The 20283-nt window shown below is 39.8% G+C and overlaps 1 protein-coding gene across 7 annotated transcripts in view; it reads right to left on the reverse strand.

Moving 5' to 3' along the window:
* Positions 1–20283, reverse strand: part of LOC121948553 (LIM and calponin homology domains-containing protein 1-like) — a 110270-nt gene extending 89987 nt beyond the window's left edge. For 5 of the 7 annotated variants that reach the window (XM_042493976.1, XM_042493973.1, XM_042493975.1 and 2 more), the window contains exon 1: positions 19966–20283. In XM_042493976.1, coding sequence (XP_042349910.1) covers positions 19966–20067 — 102 coding nt within the window. In that variant the 5' untranslated portion in view covers positions 20068–20283. The remainder of the gene's footprint in view (positions 1–19965) is intronic. The other 2 variants (XM_042493978.1, XM_042493979.1) reach the window with 2 other exon arrangements.

A 20283-nucleotide genomic window follows, 5' to 3' on the forward strand; every position in this document is an offset into this window, starting at 1 on the left:
ACAATTTTTGCTTAAAAATGTGACTTTAATAATAACTCAATGATTTTTTTTCCCGCCAAGTTATCTTTCTGTCAATCAACAAATAATTAATTGACTGGTCGTTTCAGGTCTTTATTATACAACTATACAGTAAATGTACAGTTCTGATATTCACTTACTAGCATTTTAATAAAATTAAATTCTTGTGTGTCAAAATTGTTATATTTATAGTTTGGGACAATAACAACTTGGTACACATTAAATGTGCATCCTTATTCTGAGATGCTTGAGTTACCTATGTCTATATTTATATGTTGTTTATTAGGTGAATTTAACAGATCATTTATCAAAAATCACATTTTCAGACAGATAGAGACAGAGAGACAGTGTGAGCTACATAAAGACACACACAAGTGACTAACAGGTTGCTGATTAACTAAATTAATCTTTGGACCAGACAGAAATAATGAACACAGGATAGAAAAACTACTCTTTTCAGGTTGTTAGTGTGCAGTTTAACAATGCACAATACACCACCATAAAGGCTGAATCAAGATTTAGTGAAAATGAAGAAGTAGCAAAAGTTTGAAACAGGAAAAAGCCAAACAGAACTCAGAGCCTACCTTTCAGACGGCAAAAATGCCAATGAAAAAAAAACAAAACAAATAACACTAATCATTGAGTTAGTCAGGAAACATGACAAGGACAAAACAATTGAGTTATGTTCTACATGCAACAAATGAAAAGCAGGACCAAAGACCAAAGAACATAACACTGTAGGATTGTGAGCTAAATCCTAAAATACTTCTTTAAGCAGATTTCAAGAGGAATTTAGTTATGAGATCAAGCTACGATTTCCGCTGTTGGATCATGTAAACCAATCGCCTACACTCTTACGCAGAAGCTTAGTCATATTACTCATAATGCACACATATACACGTTTGCAAATGATGTATAGCGATATGAAATGCACCGGTAACTGATCAGGTCGGGCCCTCAGGGTTAACATCAGTATGGGAATTAAGCTTTAAAAAGAGAAATTCTTCGAGATAGTTCACAAAGTCTGACTAGTTTCACAGCAGCCATTATGCCTAAAATGCAGGAAAGTCCATTGACTGAAGATTAGGCTTTGCTCACATTGCATAAATTGCTCAGTAGCTGTTTAAATAACTGATTATTTCACTGAGAAAATTTGGAGTCTATTGCTGAGTGAGTGCAGAATGTGAAAATGAACATTAATCATCTCTGAGTTAGTCATGATGATGATGATGATGATGATGATGATGATGATGATGATGATGATGGTGTCCACTTAAGACTTATTTTGTTAAACACTGACAAGGTGCATCTCCTTTTTGTTCAGGTTAAATGAGCCAGGTTATAGCATGTTCTGCAGACATGGGGTAAATGGTGAAAAAAGACATGTAGACAGATATGATCTTACTTGTCAATTTAAAACAAGACACTAACACAGTGGAGGTATTATCTTTAAGCCCCCTGTAAGTAAGTTAGATTAGATCACTCAGACAAACACAAAGCAAAGGTAAAATCTGGATTTAATCATTCTTTTCACTTTGATTACATTTAGCTGGTAATCTTAATCAAAGCCACATACAGTCTCCACAAGAGTTTTAGAGGAAAATCCCCTTTGATATTCTTAGTTATCAATCTGTGATGTCTGGTGCATTCTAGGTGTTGTTTTTGTGATCCCTCAACAACTTGTCTTGTTCACTTCAACTCAAGATTAGTGAATTCCTAGAAAGCCTTTCAATAACCCCCCTAATAGAGGTCAGGAACTTCTTGCTTTAAGGTCAGGGCTACATGTGAAGATGGGAAAGTGATAGCTAATCCAGATTAAAAATAACAGGCAGGCATTTTACCGGAAAACTGAGGTGTGGCCCTTTGTCCAAACGGCAATGTTTTATGTATCAGAAATGAAAAAGTATAAAGGTTTCCATTCAGGTGCCAGTTGTGAGTAGCCTAAATTCTGGCTGCTTTGCCTGTGTTCTCACTTCATTTTTAATGCCCAAAGGAGGTTACCAACAGCCATAGACCAAATGTGAATGCCTCAGTCGCACTCCTCTTTAATGAACTAAGTTTATGACCACCATCATGTCCCAGGTGTAAGGGTGTGTGAGCCAAAATAGTGTCTTCCGTATTTTGCATTAGGTACAAAGACCCTACGAGCTGTCAGTCATCGTATCAAACACGCCCCACATAAGATTAACATTTCTGGTCCGCTTCATCTCTACTTGAACATGAGGGGGACGTGATTTAGAGCAAAATTCGTTTGCTTGCAAAATTGTCTGGTTCCTAGGCTAGTTTTTTGCCACTTGAGGACCAAAGATACGCAGGATAGGGCAGCCTGATCTGGCTTGATTACAAACATGACGCTGAACCCCAAGGGACTGTTTGGTTCATGCATATGGCATAAAATTTGGCTAGATTGTGTATTCCTGTTTAACCTCAGAATTTCCAGCTCAGCTCCCACAATAAGTCTATAATACACCGTGTGAAAAAATGCCAGATTAAAACCCATTTAAACTGCATTTTTTGATCCCACAGCCATCAAAGCATAAAAACATGCATTGTATTATTTCTGGGTGTCATTCTGGGCTTTTGCCATGCAATTTGTCATTTTTTTTAATTTTCTACATGATGATGTCATTTTACCATATTTGGCATATGGAGAAAATACATGCTTTTGCCACTCGGTATACCGTCACAATTTCTGTTGCTGCAAATCATTGACATATCCCAGGCTGTGACAATGCAAAGGCAAAATAATCCACTTAGCATGTAGTAGATTGAAAATAATTCAATTTGTGTGTTTTTTTTTCATCTAAAAACTTAGTGGCGTTATGACAAAAACATTTGAAGGGTTTAAATTCTGAAAATTAATGTATATTGTTTAATATTTTTTAACTCGGGCCACCCATGGGAGCTGTCATGCTCGCCCCAAAAAAGAAGGAGGTGCAACTGGCTGGATTAGTCAGGATTAGAGTTTATCTCTGCTACTAGCAAGCTGATGGGGATAACAGCACTCAAGAGCACAGTACTGTAAGCTAAGCCATTCCATTGTAGGTATTTAGTTGACACTCTTAACTAGGGAGACTTGCAGTAAGTGAACTGAAAGTGTTTTGATCAAGGACACTGCACCAGACATACTGCATAATAGCCACTGGATCAAAATAAGTGAATCTGTATGTTAAGCAGTATGCCTTTAGTGGCCTGTGCTGTATTCAATCTAACAACCCAAAATAGGACACAGCAACAAAAACAAAAGGGGCCCTTTCAGATGACATATAAGGAGTAAATTTGGCCAGTCTGCTCTTTATCAATGATCTAAAATGTGTTCTTGTAGAGTTTGTGTACATTGGGTTAGTACTTCAATGGGAATTGCTAAATGCCTTGTCACAATTAAACTGTTGCCAACATTTAACAAATAGCCATCCTGAATTGCAGGGCTGGCGGCGGTCCAGGCCTCGTGGAGCCTGTAGGGACCTCTGCCTGCTGCTGTCGTTACGCAGACGCTGACCTGCAGCAGTCGGAGAGAACAGGACTCCTACTGTACAAGTTAAGCATCTGCCATTTAACGAACGCCTTTATCCCCTTCATTACAGGGAGTGCTTGTATTTTCAGCGCAGTTGGGCCCAGTGGAAATCTGAGCCCCGCACCCTGGCAGTGGCAGTGCCAGGCTGCAGCCGCTGAGCTAAAAAACAAAGTTAGTTTGAAACTGGTTGCCAGACGTGTTACCAGCCATCAGCTTTTGGTTGCCAAAGCTGACAGATGGGCTGCTAAATTTCACTCTTTGTTAGTGGTGCGACGATGGTCCTGTGTGACTACACCGATATTTTTATGGCAAACAGCAGTGCCAGAAAGAATTTGAATACATTTCCTTTTTGGTTCTCTCTCTCTCACAAACACATAAAGCTACACGTTTATTGGATTTTACTGAGTGGATTACCTTCACTAATGACTTGCAAAGCAACAAAAACATTAGCATACCAAATTCAGATTGCAAATTTGAAAGATTACGTATAAATTATCAAATTATATCAGATGAAGAAATTGCGCCGTTTTAAAACCTGACCATGTCTGCAGTCATAGAATTTAAGGTTTTATGGTTGAGTTTTCTTTGGTTCTCCTCTAACTTGTGGTTACAGACTTAGAGGTCATCGTAGTACTTCATAGTCACAGATGTCGAGTGGGAACAGTCTACACAAATCAAATGGTGAGTTTTGAATAATTTACTTAACAAAAGAAGAAAGGTGTCAACAGGGGGAGGTGGCTAAATAAAATGATTCTCTGAGCTAAACAGAGCTTATAAGCACAAAGAAATGAACAAAGTCACCAATTGGGTCAAACAAAGTAAGGCAAGCAGCAGTGAAGAAGTTTGACCATCACTACATGGTGTAATTTTTTTATTTTTTAAAACAAAATTCTGCAAGATCCTCTCTTGTTCTGACATCTTTAAATGGTCTTGATTTTTTTCTTTTTTTGTAGGCTGCTATCAAATGCAAAGAGATCTGTTTCAGCAGAGAGTGTTTGTAAATCAAACAGTACTACGAATGATGGTATCCATTTCCTCTGTTTTTCTGTCAATGAGGTTTGAGTTTGTGGACAGCAGGTGGAGCCATTTATGAAATCAGCGGACTTTATTTTTGTATTCAGTCATGGTGGTTTTACTGATTAACCAGCTCGTCTTCCTCTGTTCTACTTATTTGTTTTTTCTGCCTCTAGTATCAGAAAACAAAGCTTCTTCTGTGTTTTCACTTATCCTTTAAAAGACCAACCTCACTGAGTTTACAGCATAGCAAATGAAGCAGATGCTTTCATAATCTGGGTATAAACATGGGTAAACCATTTCTGATAATTAATGTTAACATCTTCTTGTGTTCACACAATCAGATTTTCATTCAGTGGTACTTAGAGCAGGTAAAGTAGTTGATATACTGTCAGGTTTATGAGCCATTTAATATTTCCACGCCCAAGAAAAGACACAGATTTTTATCTTAACTCTCCTCAATTTTACACGTTCATGCCGTCCGAATGATTCAACAGACAGGTTTACGACTGAACATCTGCTAAAACTGTATTTATGGGGACATGGGTCCAACCCTGTCAATTAAACTTAATGCTCAGTAGTGATGCCTTTGACAAGTGCAGATGGATGATGGGAAATCATGAAAACAATGTAACTAGTGAAAAGACCACCCGAAGTTTTACTCTAAGGACTCATTCTTAAAGAAAAAAAAACATCCAGTAAGACAGACCAAGTGGTGAGAATACCAGACAGTCCAGAAGTGTGATATATACAGTATAGAGTGTGAAATATCATTCTTATGTTGTCCAAAAGATGTAAAACTGTTGCCCTATGACCGTCAAATCGGACTAGCAAGCACAGAAAAACGTGAGAAAAAGTAGCGGAGCAGACGCTTATTCTCATGCAAATAACAGATAATGGTTTTAGCTGAATACTAAAACGAAAGAATGGCAGCACAGGGGGCAGGGACATGCACGTTATCAATCCTCAATTAGATTCTTAAATCCTCACACAGCTTTGATTCAATGCCTTTTTCAATAAACTCCTCAAATGATCGCATGCAAGACTAAAGTCACAGCTTTGGAAAAAAAAAAAAAAAAAAAATATATGATTTTTACTTGCTGGCACTATCTGTTCTTCTGTCTACACATTACTCACGGCTGACCAAAGAGCCAAGTGGCATGTCATTCATATATAATCATCAGAATGTGCAGAGAAAAAGGAAAAACAATATCATCAATATCACCATTAGTGTGCTTCACATCTTCCTTCCACATTTCTATGACCACATCTTTTTAAAACGTCAAAATTTTTTCACCATGTTTGATTTCTTTGTCCGGTCCATTCCACTAAACCACACTGACAATAGATATACACATACTTTTAAGCTTAGTGCGAGCCCAACGTTTTTTACATTCTTTACATTACTTGCTAATTAAAGGCCTTCAGTGGAAAAGTAATAATGTTTCTGATGATGGATTTGTGGAAATGACTTGTGTGCAAAATTGTTTTTTTTTTAAAAGAAATGTATGGTATTATGGAACTGAATCCTGTTGACTGTAGATACACAGAAATTCCTCCCTGATATGAGAGAAACACACTAGTGACAGCAATGCTGCGTCATGCAGCTCTGTCCAGACAAATGCCAGTCAGCTGAGGGACGATTGTGTCACTTTCCAGAGCGTGGTGACAGCATGCATTGTAGTTGGGGGGCGACCAGCTGGGGAGTGTGAGTGTGTGTGTGTGTGTGTATGCGTGTGTGTGTGTGTGTGTGTGTGTGTATTGGGTGGGGATTGAGGGGCTCAGGAATGTTGGGGTGAGTAGACATAGAATCATGTGTGTGAGAATGTGTGTGTGTGAGACAATGAAAGGCATCCCACTCAGTTCTAAAAGCCTCCATTCACGGTGGACCTGAGTCATCTGGTTCTCCGCAGTACAAAAAAAAAACTAGACTTTTATCTCACATGAGGACTGACAATTTCACGGTTTGCTTGAAACAACAGAAAATGTCTTTGTATGAAACAAGACTGAGCTGAGGTCACCTTCCAGATTCAAGATAATGTCACTTTTCATCCTCGAAAATATGCTGAAACAATCTGAACCAGAGCTGAACGATCTCAATCTAAAGCCCAACTGAACGACACTGAGTGCATTTACATGGTCACGAATAACCCGTTTATGAGGCCTATCCCAGTTATAATCATATTCATAATATATTGTTTGCACGAGCACAGACAAATCAGATTATTCATATTCCTTGTATACATATAAATAGCCTTCTAAGCTGGTTTTTGATGACTGCATTTTATTTGTGTAGGCACTGTGATATTTACAAAACAAACCATCTGCACTGTTGCACTGTACATTTACTACCAACAACTGAACTGTTAATATCTCTGCTCTGACTGACGGCAGAGCTGACCACCGTCCCACACACACACATGTACACATGCACGCACACGCACACGCACACACACACACACACGCACACACACACACACTGAGCTAACTGTCTTCCACAATGTGTGAGGGATGGCTTTGGTTAGCACACTGTTGCTATACGACTGTCACTCAGCCTGCAATCCAGCGCAGGTTGCACTTGCTCCCTCGACAGTCAGAAAGAGTCCAGCTCCCCAGTGCCCCAACTCAGAAAACTAGGAAACCAGCTCAGCCTGCATGACCCAATTAGAACCATCCCCTGGACATTGGAGAAACATCGGTCTCTGTCCCATCCATCAGACAACCCCATATGCCAGCAAAGAGCAGCTCCTAATGCTGCAAGACACGGCATGAAGCGTGAGTAACACCTCATGCGATATGTTTTCGAGATTGCTCATGCTCTTTTTCAGCAGAATAAAGATTCACACCTACAGTAGACATTTACAACTGTTGGCAATAAATAAGCTACAGCAGATGTGGGATGATGACGGCATAATATTTACTGAAAGATATTTTCTGGAGGGACTGCAAAAGAGTCTGGCACGTTTGCAAAAGTTTCTTCAACTGCTCTAAGAACCTGAACCTCTAACCTTTCAGTCAAAAGACCACAAAACAATCCATAAAACTGATTTGAGTGGGAGGCTTGCAGAGTGACCCACATTGCCTGTAAATAAGGGCAATCAATAGAGTGGTGGCAGATTACATGACAGAGGTACGGCCTGTAATTATGGGCAAAGATTAGCGAACGAGCTTGTGACTGAACGTTTGAATGAGGGAGATGAGAATAGTCTGTCGAGGACTTACTGAGCGATGGTGATAGTGACTGTACAGAGTAGATTTCAGGTATGGCTGCCTTCTCCCACCAAAAACCCCAGCATTTATTTTAAATACACAAGATTAATCTAAAGAAGACAAGGTGGCGAACACGTCTACTGAGTTTTGTGTGTCTCTTTCAAGGACATCTTTGGTTTGTGGCTGCTGCTTAATGAAAAGGAGTGCAGATCCTTCAAGTGAAATTTAAAACGCTTTCATTTTACGGTTAGTTCAAAGGAATATTATTAACTGAAAACAACTCCAGGGCTTTTTCGGACATGCTGTGGCTTTCATGATGAAGTAGCACAGCGAACTGCAAGAAAACTGCATAATAAATTCTGCTTCAAGGGTACCTTGGAGTGGCTTTGTTTTTCTTTTTAAAAATTATAAATGGCAATGTCTACATTGAAGCAGCTGCGGTTTCTGCAGACATTAACAGAAGGAAAGTTTCTCCGGCTCATTAGATTTAATTTTCCCCTTGAATGTCTCATCATTATTCTAAGACTAAATTTAAGTTTCTTAAATGCAGGGTGCAGAGAGCCTCAAACTCACTAACAACATTTACTGCTGAACGAGCCCATCACAGGCTGTATATAAAGATGGACAACATGACAGTTTCCCCAAATGTAGCTTTTCAATCTAGATCACCCCCTGGTGGCTGGCTGCAGTATAGACCATAAAGCCCGCCCCTTCATGTTAGTGTGTGGGACATTGGCCAAACTAAAAACTCAAAGCACACCCCAAATTATCGGCGTCACCAGTGTAAGACGACAGCAGCCCTATCCAGGATATTTTATCTTCACCTAAGCATAGCAAGGTCAGTGGAGGAAATTTATCAATTTTTATATTCAGTATATGGCGCCCATAGTAAAACAATATGAGAAAAGCTAAGAAGCATTAAAGGCAGACATACAGTATACATTTAAGGCAAAGTTGAAAAAGCTGCCAAAATACATTCATATTGCAATTTAAAGCCCATTCTACTGTTATAATGTGAGTTGTTTTTGGATGAAGGCATTCTTTACATGCTTGAAATTAACTTTAAAATGGACTTCCCTGTCCTCCCAGTAAAATACTGTCAGCATCTGTCAGTTATGTTTCTCTTCAGAGTGAGCATTAGGTGCTCTGGCTACTGTGGCAAGTAACAACAATTGTTAACAGCTTCCCTGCAGAGAGTGGCTGGCACGCAGCCGGCTGTTCCTCCTTCACTCTGGTGCTTATTGTGTGTGTGTGTGTGTGTTTGTGTTTGTCTGCTTGTGTGTTTGTGTTTGGCTGCATGTGTGTGTGTGTGTGTGTGTGTGTGTGTGTGTGTGTGTGTGTGTGTCGCACTGCAGTTTACGCTCCAGGCTGACTTTCTCTCTCCTCCTTAAAGGCTCCTTTTCTCTTTCAGTACATGAACACACAGACCTGACAGTTCAACAAGATGAATATGTTCACCTTGTCACAGGCACACTTGCAACATCAGGCACTAGCAGACATGCACAGACACGAACACAAAGCCAGAAAGTCAAAGGGACATCCAGATCGAGCCGCTGAAATTCTCAGTGCTCTGTTCTTGGTGGCTGTTTATAATCACATCCTTCTGTTCCTCCAACAGTTTTTTTATATTGCCTGTCTCGGGAAACCACCTCCTATTCAGCCTTGAAAAAAACAAGCATTTCTGACAATGGAGGGGTACAGTGAGCAAGAATATGTGGGAACACGTTTGTTTGTGATAAGTTGTCATCAACCTAACTAGATAATGCTGCTTTAACCTTGCCCAGTGGCCAACAGTATTTGAATATATTTGGTTGTTAAATAAGTACCTGCAGAATCCCCTTGATAAGTTGAGCCATTAGGTTTTCTTTCCCTCCCTGCCACAGAGGAGCACATTTATTATGAGTGTTTACTTTGGCAGGTATAGCCTTCAAATATCCACTCTGCTGTTATTGGAAGTGAACTGCAGCCAACAAATCCACAGTTTTATTTAAAATCTCCTTGAGATGAAGGGCATTTCACAAGTTAGCTACAAGCAGGGCACACATGATCACCAGAGTGGCTGATGATCAGTGATGCTGCCCTCATGATCAGCTACAGAAAATGTGAAAACAAGGCAACAAGGTGGCCTTTTTGCCCGAGCTTCCCTGGATTTCCACAAAACCTGAAATAACCTTAAGTGGATTGATGTTGCCTTAGTGACTGCATGAACACAAATGTACAGACATGCACACATAATGGAAAAGGAGGGGGCTAATCTCCCATCCACTTCGGTAATCCACCACATGACCACCTCTCACCCCAAACATGCGTGTGTTCGTAAAGACCCATCTGGACTCAGACCGGCAGGCATTTGCTGACAACAGTCTTACTATGTGGGTTTTTAATGACATGACACAGTACTCTTTAAAAACTTTCCAAATCATACAAGAAAGTGTCTACGCATATCTAACACACCATGAGGCCTCCTGCAGCACGCAAAATTAGATAGGTAAAGCTAGACATATGAAAAAATATTGTATTGCGTGGTTAAGGAAATAGATATAGGTGCAATGACAAGACCTGCTTCTCTGAAACATCTAATCCCTTGTTCTTTCACTAATGCCACTGTGTCAACACGCCAGCTCTTTTCCTGCTTCACCAGGAGAGGACAGACGGCTTCTGCTGAGATTAAGAAGATCATAACCACAGGATTAGTGATTAGCATCTTACTTTCAGGGATTTCTCATTCGAGTGAGTGACTGAAGCTGTATGCTGCTGATTTACTGGCAAATAAGGCTCTTCAATCAAATTTGTTAAAACGACGGCATCCAATTTTGCCTTGCACTTGTATCAGCTGCAGCTCGGCTGAGCAGAATGTGGGTGGTTATGTTGTGACTTGCTAAATCGATAGTGCTGTAATTTAGGCAACATAAATAGATGACATACTGCGATAACTGCGGCCAATAAAGCTTCTTTAACAAGGACTTGGAGACTAAACATAGTGTTTGAGTCTCTTTAAAATCATGATTAGCAGCATTTTGCGCTGATGAAAATGGCTAAATGGAAGTACCCACACTCTCCCCTGAGGGATCTAAAAAAGATAGCAACTTTGTGTAAACTAAATAAACTGTGAGTTTGAGTTCATATCTTAATTTTGCAACCCTTGTAAACCCATTTTTTTACTCTCCTTACTAAGTTAGTGTGAATCAGTCTTATTATCCATTTCGTTCAAATTGCTTAAATATGACATTACTTAACTACGCCCGTTACACAGACAGCTGATGTCATAAATTTAGCTCTGAATGCACACTTGGGCAGCTGAAATTAATCATGTCCATGTTTCAACTTAATTCTCATCCTGGAATAAGACACTTAACTGTGTCCTCTAAGCTCATCATTCAAGCTGCACAGTGAGAAGAGGGGGGTTGTGGTAGACTGTGGATTTCCAGTTCATCAGAGCATTAAGGTGAGTGATGAGGGGGACATCCTCAATCTAGCCTAAACCCTTCTCTGACAGCCACTTCCTTCTGAAATTACACTCCTCTGTGGCTCGTAGTCATAGCAGTGCTCATGTACTTTGATAATAACTGACAGGAAAGCTCAGCACTTAAAACATCAGTCCACTCTGTAGGAAACAATGACAATGCCCCCAAACTAGGAATGACATCATGGATGAATTCAGGGGCGTCTACCGATCTTTCTCAGCACATGGCACTGGCTTTCTAAAACAGCCCGGGGCCAAAAGCAGAGATGTGCTGCATTGCATTTCTCATGTTCTGTTGCCCTCATGACATCCAACAAGGAAAATAGTCCTTACTAGGGCAGATTCAAAACATTAAATTTTTATAGTGCTGGTAGGAAGCTAATCCTCTTATTCAGAGTGATAGTCAAGGACATTCTGACAGACAAATGGCTGTTGATGGATTTGCATTAGTTTCTGTAAGATCGACCTTGTGACGTTTGTCATCAGGATCCTGTTTTGCTGAACAAAAGGCTACTGTGACGCTCTTTAGAAATCAGATAGGAAACAATGAGCGTCAATAAACAGTGTCTGTACAGCAAAAACCAATATAACCAATATGTTGTTCCAAGAAGATGGCTGCTGCATGATCCAACAAGCAGTCTCAAGAGTATCAATAAGCCTTTGCCCAGACTGAAGGTGCTTTGATTACTAAAACACAAAAACAATTCATATGGCAATTAATTTCAATGAAAGAGATAAACAAAACAAATGCCAGTTGTTCCTTTCACTCTGAAAATGTAGTCTGCTAAGCAATATCGGCACTTTCTGACTTTTTTTCCCACACAGCGCTCAAACAGAATATAAATCAACGGAATTATAAAACCTTGATTTAGTGGTATATTGTTGACATGACTTGAAACTGTGACTCAAATAACCCCCTTTACAAAGAAACATTAACACATCTTACACCAAACTAGGCATACAAAAGTGTAGAAAGATGACTTAATGTTCATAGTTCTTACAATGCGTGGGGATCATAATAGTGGGTGTGAACACACTGAATAAAGCCAAGCAAATGTGGAAAAGATAGTTGTTAATAGTTGCTAAGAACCTTAATAGTTTTCCACACTGATTAAGTCGAGCTACAGTTAAAGCATGATTAGGCCATTTAATTGGACTACTGTCCTCATTCCAGTATATAAGCACCGAGGGAGAATCAGTTTATTGATGGAAGTATGTGCGACTCCACCACGGTGGGTGGTGATATCTCCCCTTTCAGCTAGTTGCTACTGGACCTTCTTCCAGGTTGACCTACTGCGTCACACACCAAACAAATTAGTGAGTGGGAAACGGGCTGCACGTCAAACTGTAGCAACAAGGCCAAATTTTTGGTGTGTATGTACTCTATGCTTTTATGCTATGCTTTTTACCTTCGGCTTGTTTTGTTTTCTTCCTTTCTTCTTCTTCAATTGCTTTTTTTCCAGCTTTCTTCTATGAATTTATGCTGTTCAACTTCCTGGTCAATGCCTGGCGTGGGGACTATGGAGCATGCATGGAACGTCCAGGCCAGTTCAGGTCCAAATGAGTCGTATACATGAAAGAGTATATAGACCCCAAACCACATTATCTAGCCCTGCTTTAAGAAATTCAACTGAATATGATTTCAGTTGGACTAACGCGTTTACATGTATTTTAAGTTTTAGTTGGACGAACACAATAATTTTTTTTTCTAACATCATGTAAACCTACTGATTGTTTCCTGGGATCCTGACTCAAATTTTCCATAACAAACATCAGGAGCTGTCATCATTGACCTCATATCCTGCATCTCATTTCAGTTAGATTTTGTTGGTCCCAATTGTCAATATTCTACTTTTTGTAAGATGATTGATTAAACCCTGTTTATTTAGCAGTGCCGTCGATTGTCAATTGGATGTCTTCCATTCCCCCTTTGCAAGGGACTTACTACAAGAGTCATGCATTTGCAAAATATGTGTTAATTCAGTAACCACTTAAAAGAACAAACACAAAAACAAGGTTACGTAGCGGCTGCAGCTGTGTTTTGTAATTTGAGGTAGAATATTTTATGTGTTGACTTCTACATACACATTGCAACACTGCACACATACCAAAAACATTACATATTGTGTAACTGTGAAAAGGCTCAGTAATATCTAGGCTGAATAGAACATCTAATAACATGGATCAGTCTGGTGATTTGACTGTTGAGTAGGATGATATCACTGGAATGGTATCAGCCATTGACATGTATATGATATCACTTTGTCTATCAGACATGTCAGTCACAATGGAACTTTGGATTATTTACAGCCCCTTAAACATGCCATGGCTTGGATAGGAGGAGGTGAGGGTTCAAGGTTAGAAAAAAACCTCAGACAATACAGAACTAATAGAGAAGACAAGCTGAACGAGTTGAGACAAGCACTGGATAAAAGACATCTTGCCAAGAAGTTCTATAAATTACAAATGTTTGACGCAACTATTTCAAGCTTTAGCAAGAGAGTGAGTGCCATCGTCAGGCAACATAACAACCATGCAAACTGAGATTCCAATAAAAAATAAGTTATAGGTACTGCGGAAAGTATGCAAAAAAACACAGACCATACAGATTTTTGTTGTGATAAAATTGTGACCTCTTTCTGCAGGGACCACCACAAAATACTTTTGTCTTGAGTTGCTCTTTCATGCATGTAGCACACAACAGGAGACTACTGTCCTTGTCAACATGTTCTCACCTACTAAAAAATAGTCTATTTGGTTTAGGCGAGGGGTGGCGCCCGAGTAAAAAGTGAAGGGGCAGGACATGACGCATATAATATGCTGTGGAAACAGTCGGTATGTAATTAGTTGTCATAAACAACTAAGTCTCCTGCCATTCCTTGAATTTGCCAAATAATTTGGGCGTCTGCCCCAACTGACAGAAATTACAGAATCTTGTTGTCTCTCTCCAGTTTGACGTGTTCTTTGGCATCTCTGTTTAAATGACCCTTTTTCTTCATCCAGTTTAACTGATTCTGACATTTGGGCTCTAACATACAGCTTCTTTTGGGTACTTCAGTGGGTTTAGAGTTGCAGTGCATGTGTGAAAAGGACTTAACACATCACAAACCACCTTTTTGTAGAGAGAAAATCAAAGATGACCTCAATTTTTGAAATAATCAGTGCAAACTCAGCTGTCATGGCAAAGCCTCAATTTTAAACTGGTTTTATATCATATGTTCTAAGCAGTACAAGACAACCTCTCTGGCAATACGCCTTAACTGCTAGTTTATACAGGCTTAATTATTATACACATTTTTTTTTTACTGAATTTGATAGAGTCTCCAAGGAAAATCAGCAATCAATATGACCTACTGAAATTAGTTAATCCCTCACACTTGCCATTGATTGAAACTGACAAGTTATTTTACTACAGTCCTCATGCCAAACTGTAATTACATGCCTTTGAAAGTTTCTGGTTACATCATTTCAGCTTTTTCCATTCGATCAAATTCAAAATATCCATCTTCTCTTTAATCATAAGGCGAGTGATAAAATGACTCTCTCACAGTTATGCTTTGGTTTGCCAACAGCAAAATAGTCCTTAACTAACATTTAGAAGAAAGCCAATTTATCAAACCACAAAGATGTGTTCTGAGGAAAAGAACCAGTATGGAAATTTCACTGGGTTTCCGTTCATGCAAGCGCCCTGCGGCTATATGATACAAATCAATCAACCTCATCCAGGGGTCCAGTCATGCTCTTCTGAACTTCAGAGGAGCCTAAACGCCGTCATTAGCAGCAGTGTAACTGACGAGATGGTGAGAGGAAGCGGCAGGCAAGGAAGTAATGAATGCAGGTGTGAATGCTTCATCAAGGTGTTGGATTTTACAGACAGGGCCTTTGGTTGCAATTTGTCTGAGCTCAGCTCCCATGGTGACACATTTAGGAGGATTATTTTGTAATTCAGAGTGGATGTTAGTGCAAGTTACTTGCTTTGTAAGGATAATATTGAGTTAGTATTCTCCCTTTTAGTGACTAATTGAGTCTGTCAAGTAATTTCAGTGCAATCCATCTTTTGAGTTAAAAAACATTCACATAATTTCTTTTGAAATATTCTCCAATTGAGCTGCCTGAAAAATGCATTTTGAGAACTAGCTAACAATGTCATTTACAATGCAAACCCTCCCATCATTTCTTATGTCACAACATGTGTAAGGAATTACTTCAGGTATGATAAATGTGCGGGATATGTGTTTTTACTGTTACGGAGGTGCTACGGCAACCTATAGGTTAAAATCCTACACCAAACTATAAATCACTTTTTACTCCAGATGCAACTATGGCGGGACCACCAGAACATGTTGACAGAGAAGCATAAATCTGGTTTTCAACAGGAGTCTAAAGGGTTTCTTTGTGGTAAGCTGGTGCACAGCATAGTTCAAAGTATTCTCACCTGCCAAAACAAACCAAAATTAAAGAGTAACTGCTCCAAGTTATTGGGAAAAAAACTTGTCTGGCTGTTTTACGCCCTAAAATAGCATGAGGAAGTGATCAAACATGCTTCTTCAAATCATGTTATCTGATTGTTTTCTTGTATATGAAACATGGACATCCATTGTTTGAAATGACACACCTTTGGAAGGTCACAAAACTGAGATGTATGATTTCTCAGTCAAGAATTTATTATTACCCACACGGGTCTTTGAAGGCAACAACTAAGAGCTCAAACCTAAAATGAAACAAATGTGACTGTAATCAGCCTAAGAAAATTTTGGCTGACTGAGATTCAATTAACCGATTACTTGATGGGAGAAAAAAAATCTTCACGTTATCCCTACAATAACAAAATCGTCACAGTGCACCGAGTACACTCTACGTGGAAGCGTTTCCACCTGAGCAGCTTGCATGAATCTGAACCTGCATTACAGGACTGATGAGAAAAATTTGAAATATTTGACACTAAAGGAGTTAACTCTTGGGTTCACAAGTGTATATACAACATCACAAGCATTAAATATCTCTTTTACCCTGACTGTGAAAGAGGGCCTTACTATTTTTAACCCACAAGAAAACCTTTGTCATCCTGCCACTCAACTAAGGGCTCAGGTGTGATTGTTTCCAACTCAGAAGCTTTGTAATCCAGCCTTGAACCGCAGCGTCTTTTTGGAGACTTAGCCAAATAAAACCACAGTGATAAAGGCTACACTGGATGTGATCATTTAAAAATGAAAGTTGAAAAATGTTTAACTTTTGGTAAATGCTGATCACTGTCACCAGCGGTCCAATCACAGTGGAGAAGTGGCAGGACAAATACCACAAAGACCAACCATCAAAGAGGAGAAACACAAGTGTTAACCAAAACGGCTGCCGTTTTCAGCTTTGAAAAGAAGCCATATGAAAGTAACATCTGTGATTGTCCATCTAATGAGAATATGGTCATACAAGAGCACATCCACCGACTGACCAGAAGCATACAGCCCTAAAAACAAACGAGAGGACAAAGGACAATGAAAGTTTCACTTACAACAAGGGATGCATGGCTGATGAAGTGAACAACACAAAGCCTACAAATCCGATGTGACGATGCTCTGCATGTTCTGCAACTGACAATAACTGACAAACAGAGGACCCGCTGTTGTAACCTCTAGCCCCAAGTCCTGACACCATATATGACCCAGCTGAATGTAAGCAGTCAAACACTGGCCGTTGAGATGCTGACTGAGTCTTTGTATGTCGCATTCATTCAGGATCCAGTGACCTGTCTCTGGTTCCCCGAGGTGACTGAGGTGCCGTCACCAGGTGTGTACAGGTAATGAAACCAGTCCCCATGGGGCAAGGGTGATAGAACAACACAGGAGTGGTATCAGTTCACTCCCGCCTTTTCGGGTCTCAGCTCTGACCTGCCTCACAGATTCTGGGTCAGGAGTGGCTTTTTAAAGACTTCATATGGGCCTCCAAGGAGTTTGGTGCGGCTAAATAGGTCTGAAATGGCGCCTGACAATCTTAAAGAGGATCTGTCATCTCCTCTACAACTTAGAGATGCAATTCACTTGGATTACTCTAAACAGAGTCATAATACTATACTATAGATAGTATTATAGTATGCGTTGACCACATATCAGGTAGTTAGTACAATATCCAGAGTTAAACCCCCCCCCCCAAAAAAAACCTTGTATACAAGGTATGTATACTCGAGAGTAAAAATATTGTCTTGTTGGTAATACAGAAGCACTGAGTCAAGCTGCAGCAATGAGAAATCCAACCGTTTGATAAACACAGCTTTACAAATGATAGGTGGAACAGTTCCACCGAAACAAATGTGTGATGATAATAAAGACTGAATAAATATGTAGGGATTAACAATATGGCTTAATATTTTCTTGACTAATATTGACATTGGCATTATATAGTTTTAGTGCAGGTGCTTCATAGGCAAAGAACTTGTTTGACACACCTTGTTTAAGGTAGTTCAATTAATTATTGATTTAGATCTTAATTTGATATTTAAATCAGGTTACACATGTGAGATCTATCAAACTGTCTACTAATGTCATCAATAAGAATAACACTGGATCAATACAATGTTGCTTTTTAACTGCTATCACATGTTGGTAAGCAATAATATTCAAATATGATTTTTTTTTCATTATGAATGAAACAACCTCCTTCAAGCAAAAAGTCTACATGCTGGGAATTTTACCTTCTTAATGCAAAGGCTCATCTCCAAACATGCTAATATTTCATTAAAATAAGTTCCCTTCCCACACTTTTTTGCAAGGGCACCATCACTACATTTGGGGCTTAGCGCCCCCAAAATTACTGTGATTGGTTTAGAACAATAACAAAAAATCCAGAGCCTTTTTCTCCTTACGTTATCAGCCACACTGTTCTCTAGCACTGAGACAGCCTGAGGTAGGCCTGGCTACACGAGCCAAGCAACTGTAGAGGCAGAGTGGAGGTTTCTGGCACAACTTCACCAACTGTTGTTCCTCAAGCTCAAAGTGTTGCTGGAGCTCTTTGACCTGTTTATGCGAGCCAAGCAACACATACTTATGTTCATTACAGAGTAGTTTGGTGATTATTTTCTTAATTAATCAGTAGGTCTATAAAACCAAATCAAAATGGGGAAACAGGGAAAAATGCCTATTACATTTTCCCAAGGCCCAACAGTTCAACGGTTTTAAGACATTAAGTTAAGTCACATTAAATATAGCCATGCCAACATGGATCTACTGGTTTTACCAGGACTTTTAAGAGTAGAGCGCGATAAAATAAAAAAATAAACAAACAAACAAAAAAACCCAACATGACAGGTGGGACATCATCAAGGTGAGAAATGAGATAAGAGCATGCTGCGGTCTCACTGCTGAGTGGCGTGAGTCAATAAAGAGTCAGAATTGTAAAAAAGGAAAAAAGCATCAGATTTCTCTTTCTCAGCCATTTCATTATAATTGATCAAAAACAAATACAAAAAAACTCAAACAACTTCTTGTTAAAATATAAGCAGTTCATTTTAATGTTTTAATTTCAAGGACTTTTTAAACACCTTGTTTGAAAAAAATGAGCTATTTTCAAGGTATTGCAGTAGTTGATATATGAGGGGGTAAATCAAGCACTTTGAGTGAATCCTGTTAATAGCTTTCGGTGTTATCTAACAAGACTAAATAAACAAGTGAAAACCAGTAAGTACCTTTACCACATTAAATCCATTGTTATTTAAAGACGGGATGACTGATAGACAGATGGTTATCAAAGCTTCTCATGGTTTTAAGAGTAAAACTCAATGTGTCAGTGGTTAGTCTCGTTAAATGTAAATGAGGGAGGAGTATTAGGGGCCCACAGCTCCCTTTTGTACAGCAGCCCCATAATCCTTATCAACGCCCCTGCTACACTGAATCACTTACTTCATGCCATGGTGGGCCTCAAATCAGATTTCTAAGCCGTTCTGTAAACCTGCAAAGCTGTGACTGCATTCCACCAACATGCAACAGATAATCAGCCAGTCATCAGTGTTTTGAAGGCTGACAAGAGGACAGCTCACTGCAGGATGACAGAGTCAAAAGCAATGGGGGCAGGCAAGTGTCGTGATTGAAATTCTCCCAGAACAAAACCTCGTTTGTGTGATTATTGTCCGCCCGGCTCGCAATGAGGCAAAAATCCATTCCACATGATGCATTCATTGTTTTCAGCCAAACACGCACCAGGCCTCACAGCAGCCACAGCTACTGTACAATGGCCTTCACCAAAAACAACTGACAGCCTGCTGCCACATGATGAGGGTCTACTACAACTCATGCAATATCATTTTCAGGATATTATGACATTATTGTAATTTGATTATCATAAAAAACAAGGAATGCAACTTCCTGTTTTGGGGGTGCTACAGCTATTATAACTCAGTACTGGGCTTGAGACACAAGACATTTTAAGAATTCAATATTGCTAGAGGATAAAATACCAATAAATTCAACATATTTGTAAAAAAAAAAAAAGCACACTAAAACCGCCACATGAGCTTCACACGAATATAGTTGAGAACATTTCGTCAGAATCTGAGTCAAAATATTACAGTTTGAGTCACCTTTCAACAGGTGACGAAGCAATAAAATCAAACTGCCGTTTAAAGGAGAAGGCGCTGCAGACAGAGGCTGCAAACCAGTAACTAAAGCAACACAATGACAACAAAACACCTGCGTGAAAGGGAAGCACAGTGCCGCGGAGTTAAAACAGTATTTGGACTCTGTGTTAGTGCTCCATGACTCACCTCTATCCATTTCTGCGCCTCCTGAAACGCGGAGTCTGCGGCCGACTCAGTCACAGGGTGATGCTGATGAGACTGTCCTATGTCTGCAACCGGACTTGCCATTGGCGAAGAAGCTCTGCTCCCTAAGTATTAAAGCCTGTACAAATGGTGTGAAAGCAGCTCGGTGCCGCGTTATTCCTCCAAAATTAGTCGTGAACAGAGTCGGTCAGCCCGCTCTCCTCCGTTGGTTGTAGGTGTTGCAGCAGCAGCAGCAGCAGCAGCAGCACCGGCGAGGCGAACGAACCAGTTGCTGCTCTCCGGTATCGCTCCTGTTGGAGT

This window comes from Plectropomus leopardus, chromosome 9 (genome assembly GCF_008729295.1).
Source record: "Plectropomus leopardus isolate mb chromosome 9, YSFRI_Pleo_2.0, whole genome shotgun sequence".
NCBI lineage: Eukaryota > Metazoa > Chordata > Actinopteri > Perciformes > Serranidae > Plectropomus > Plectropomus leopardus.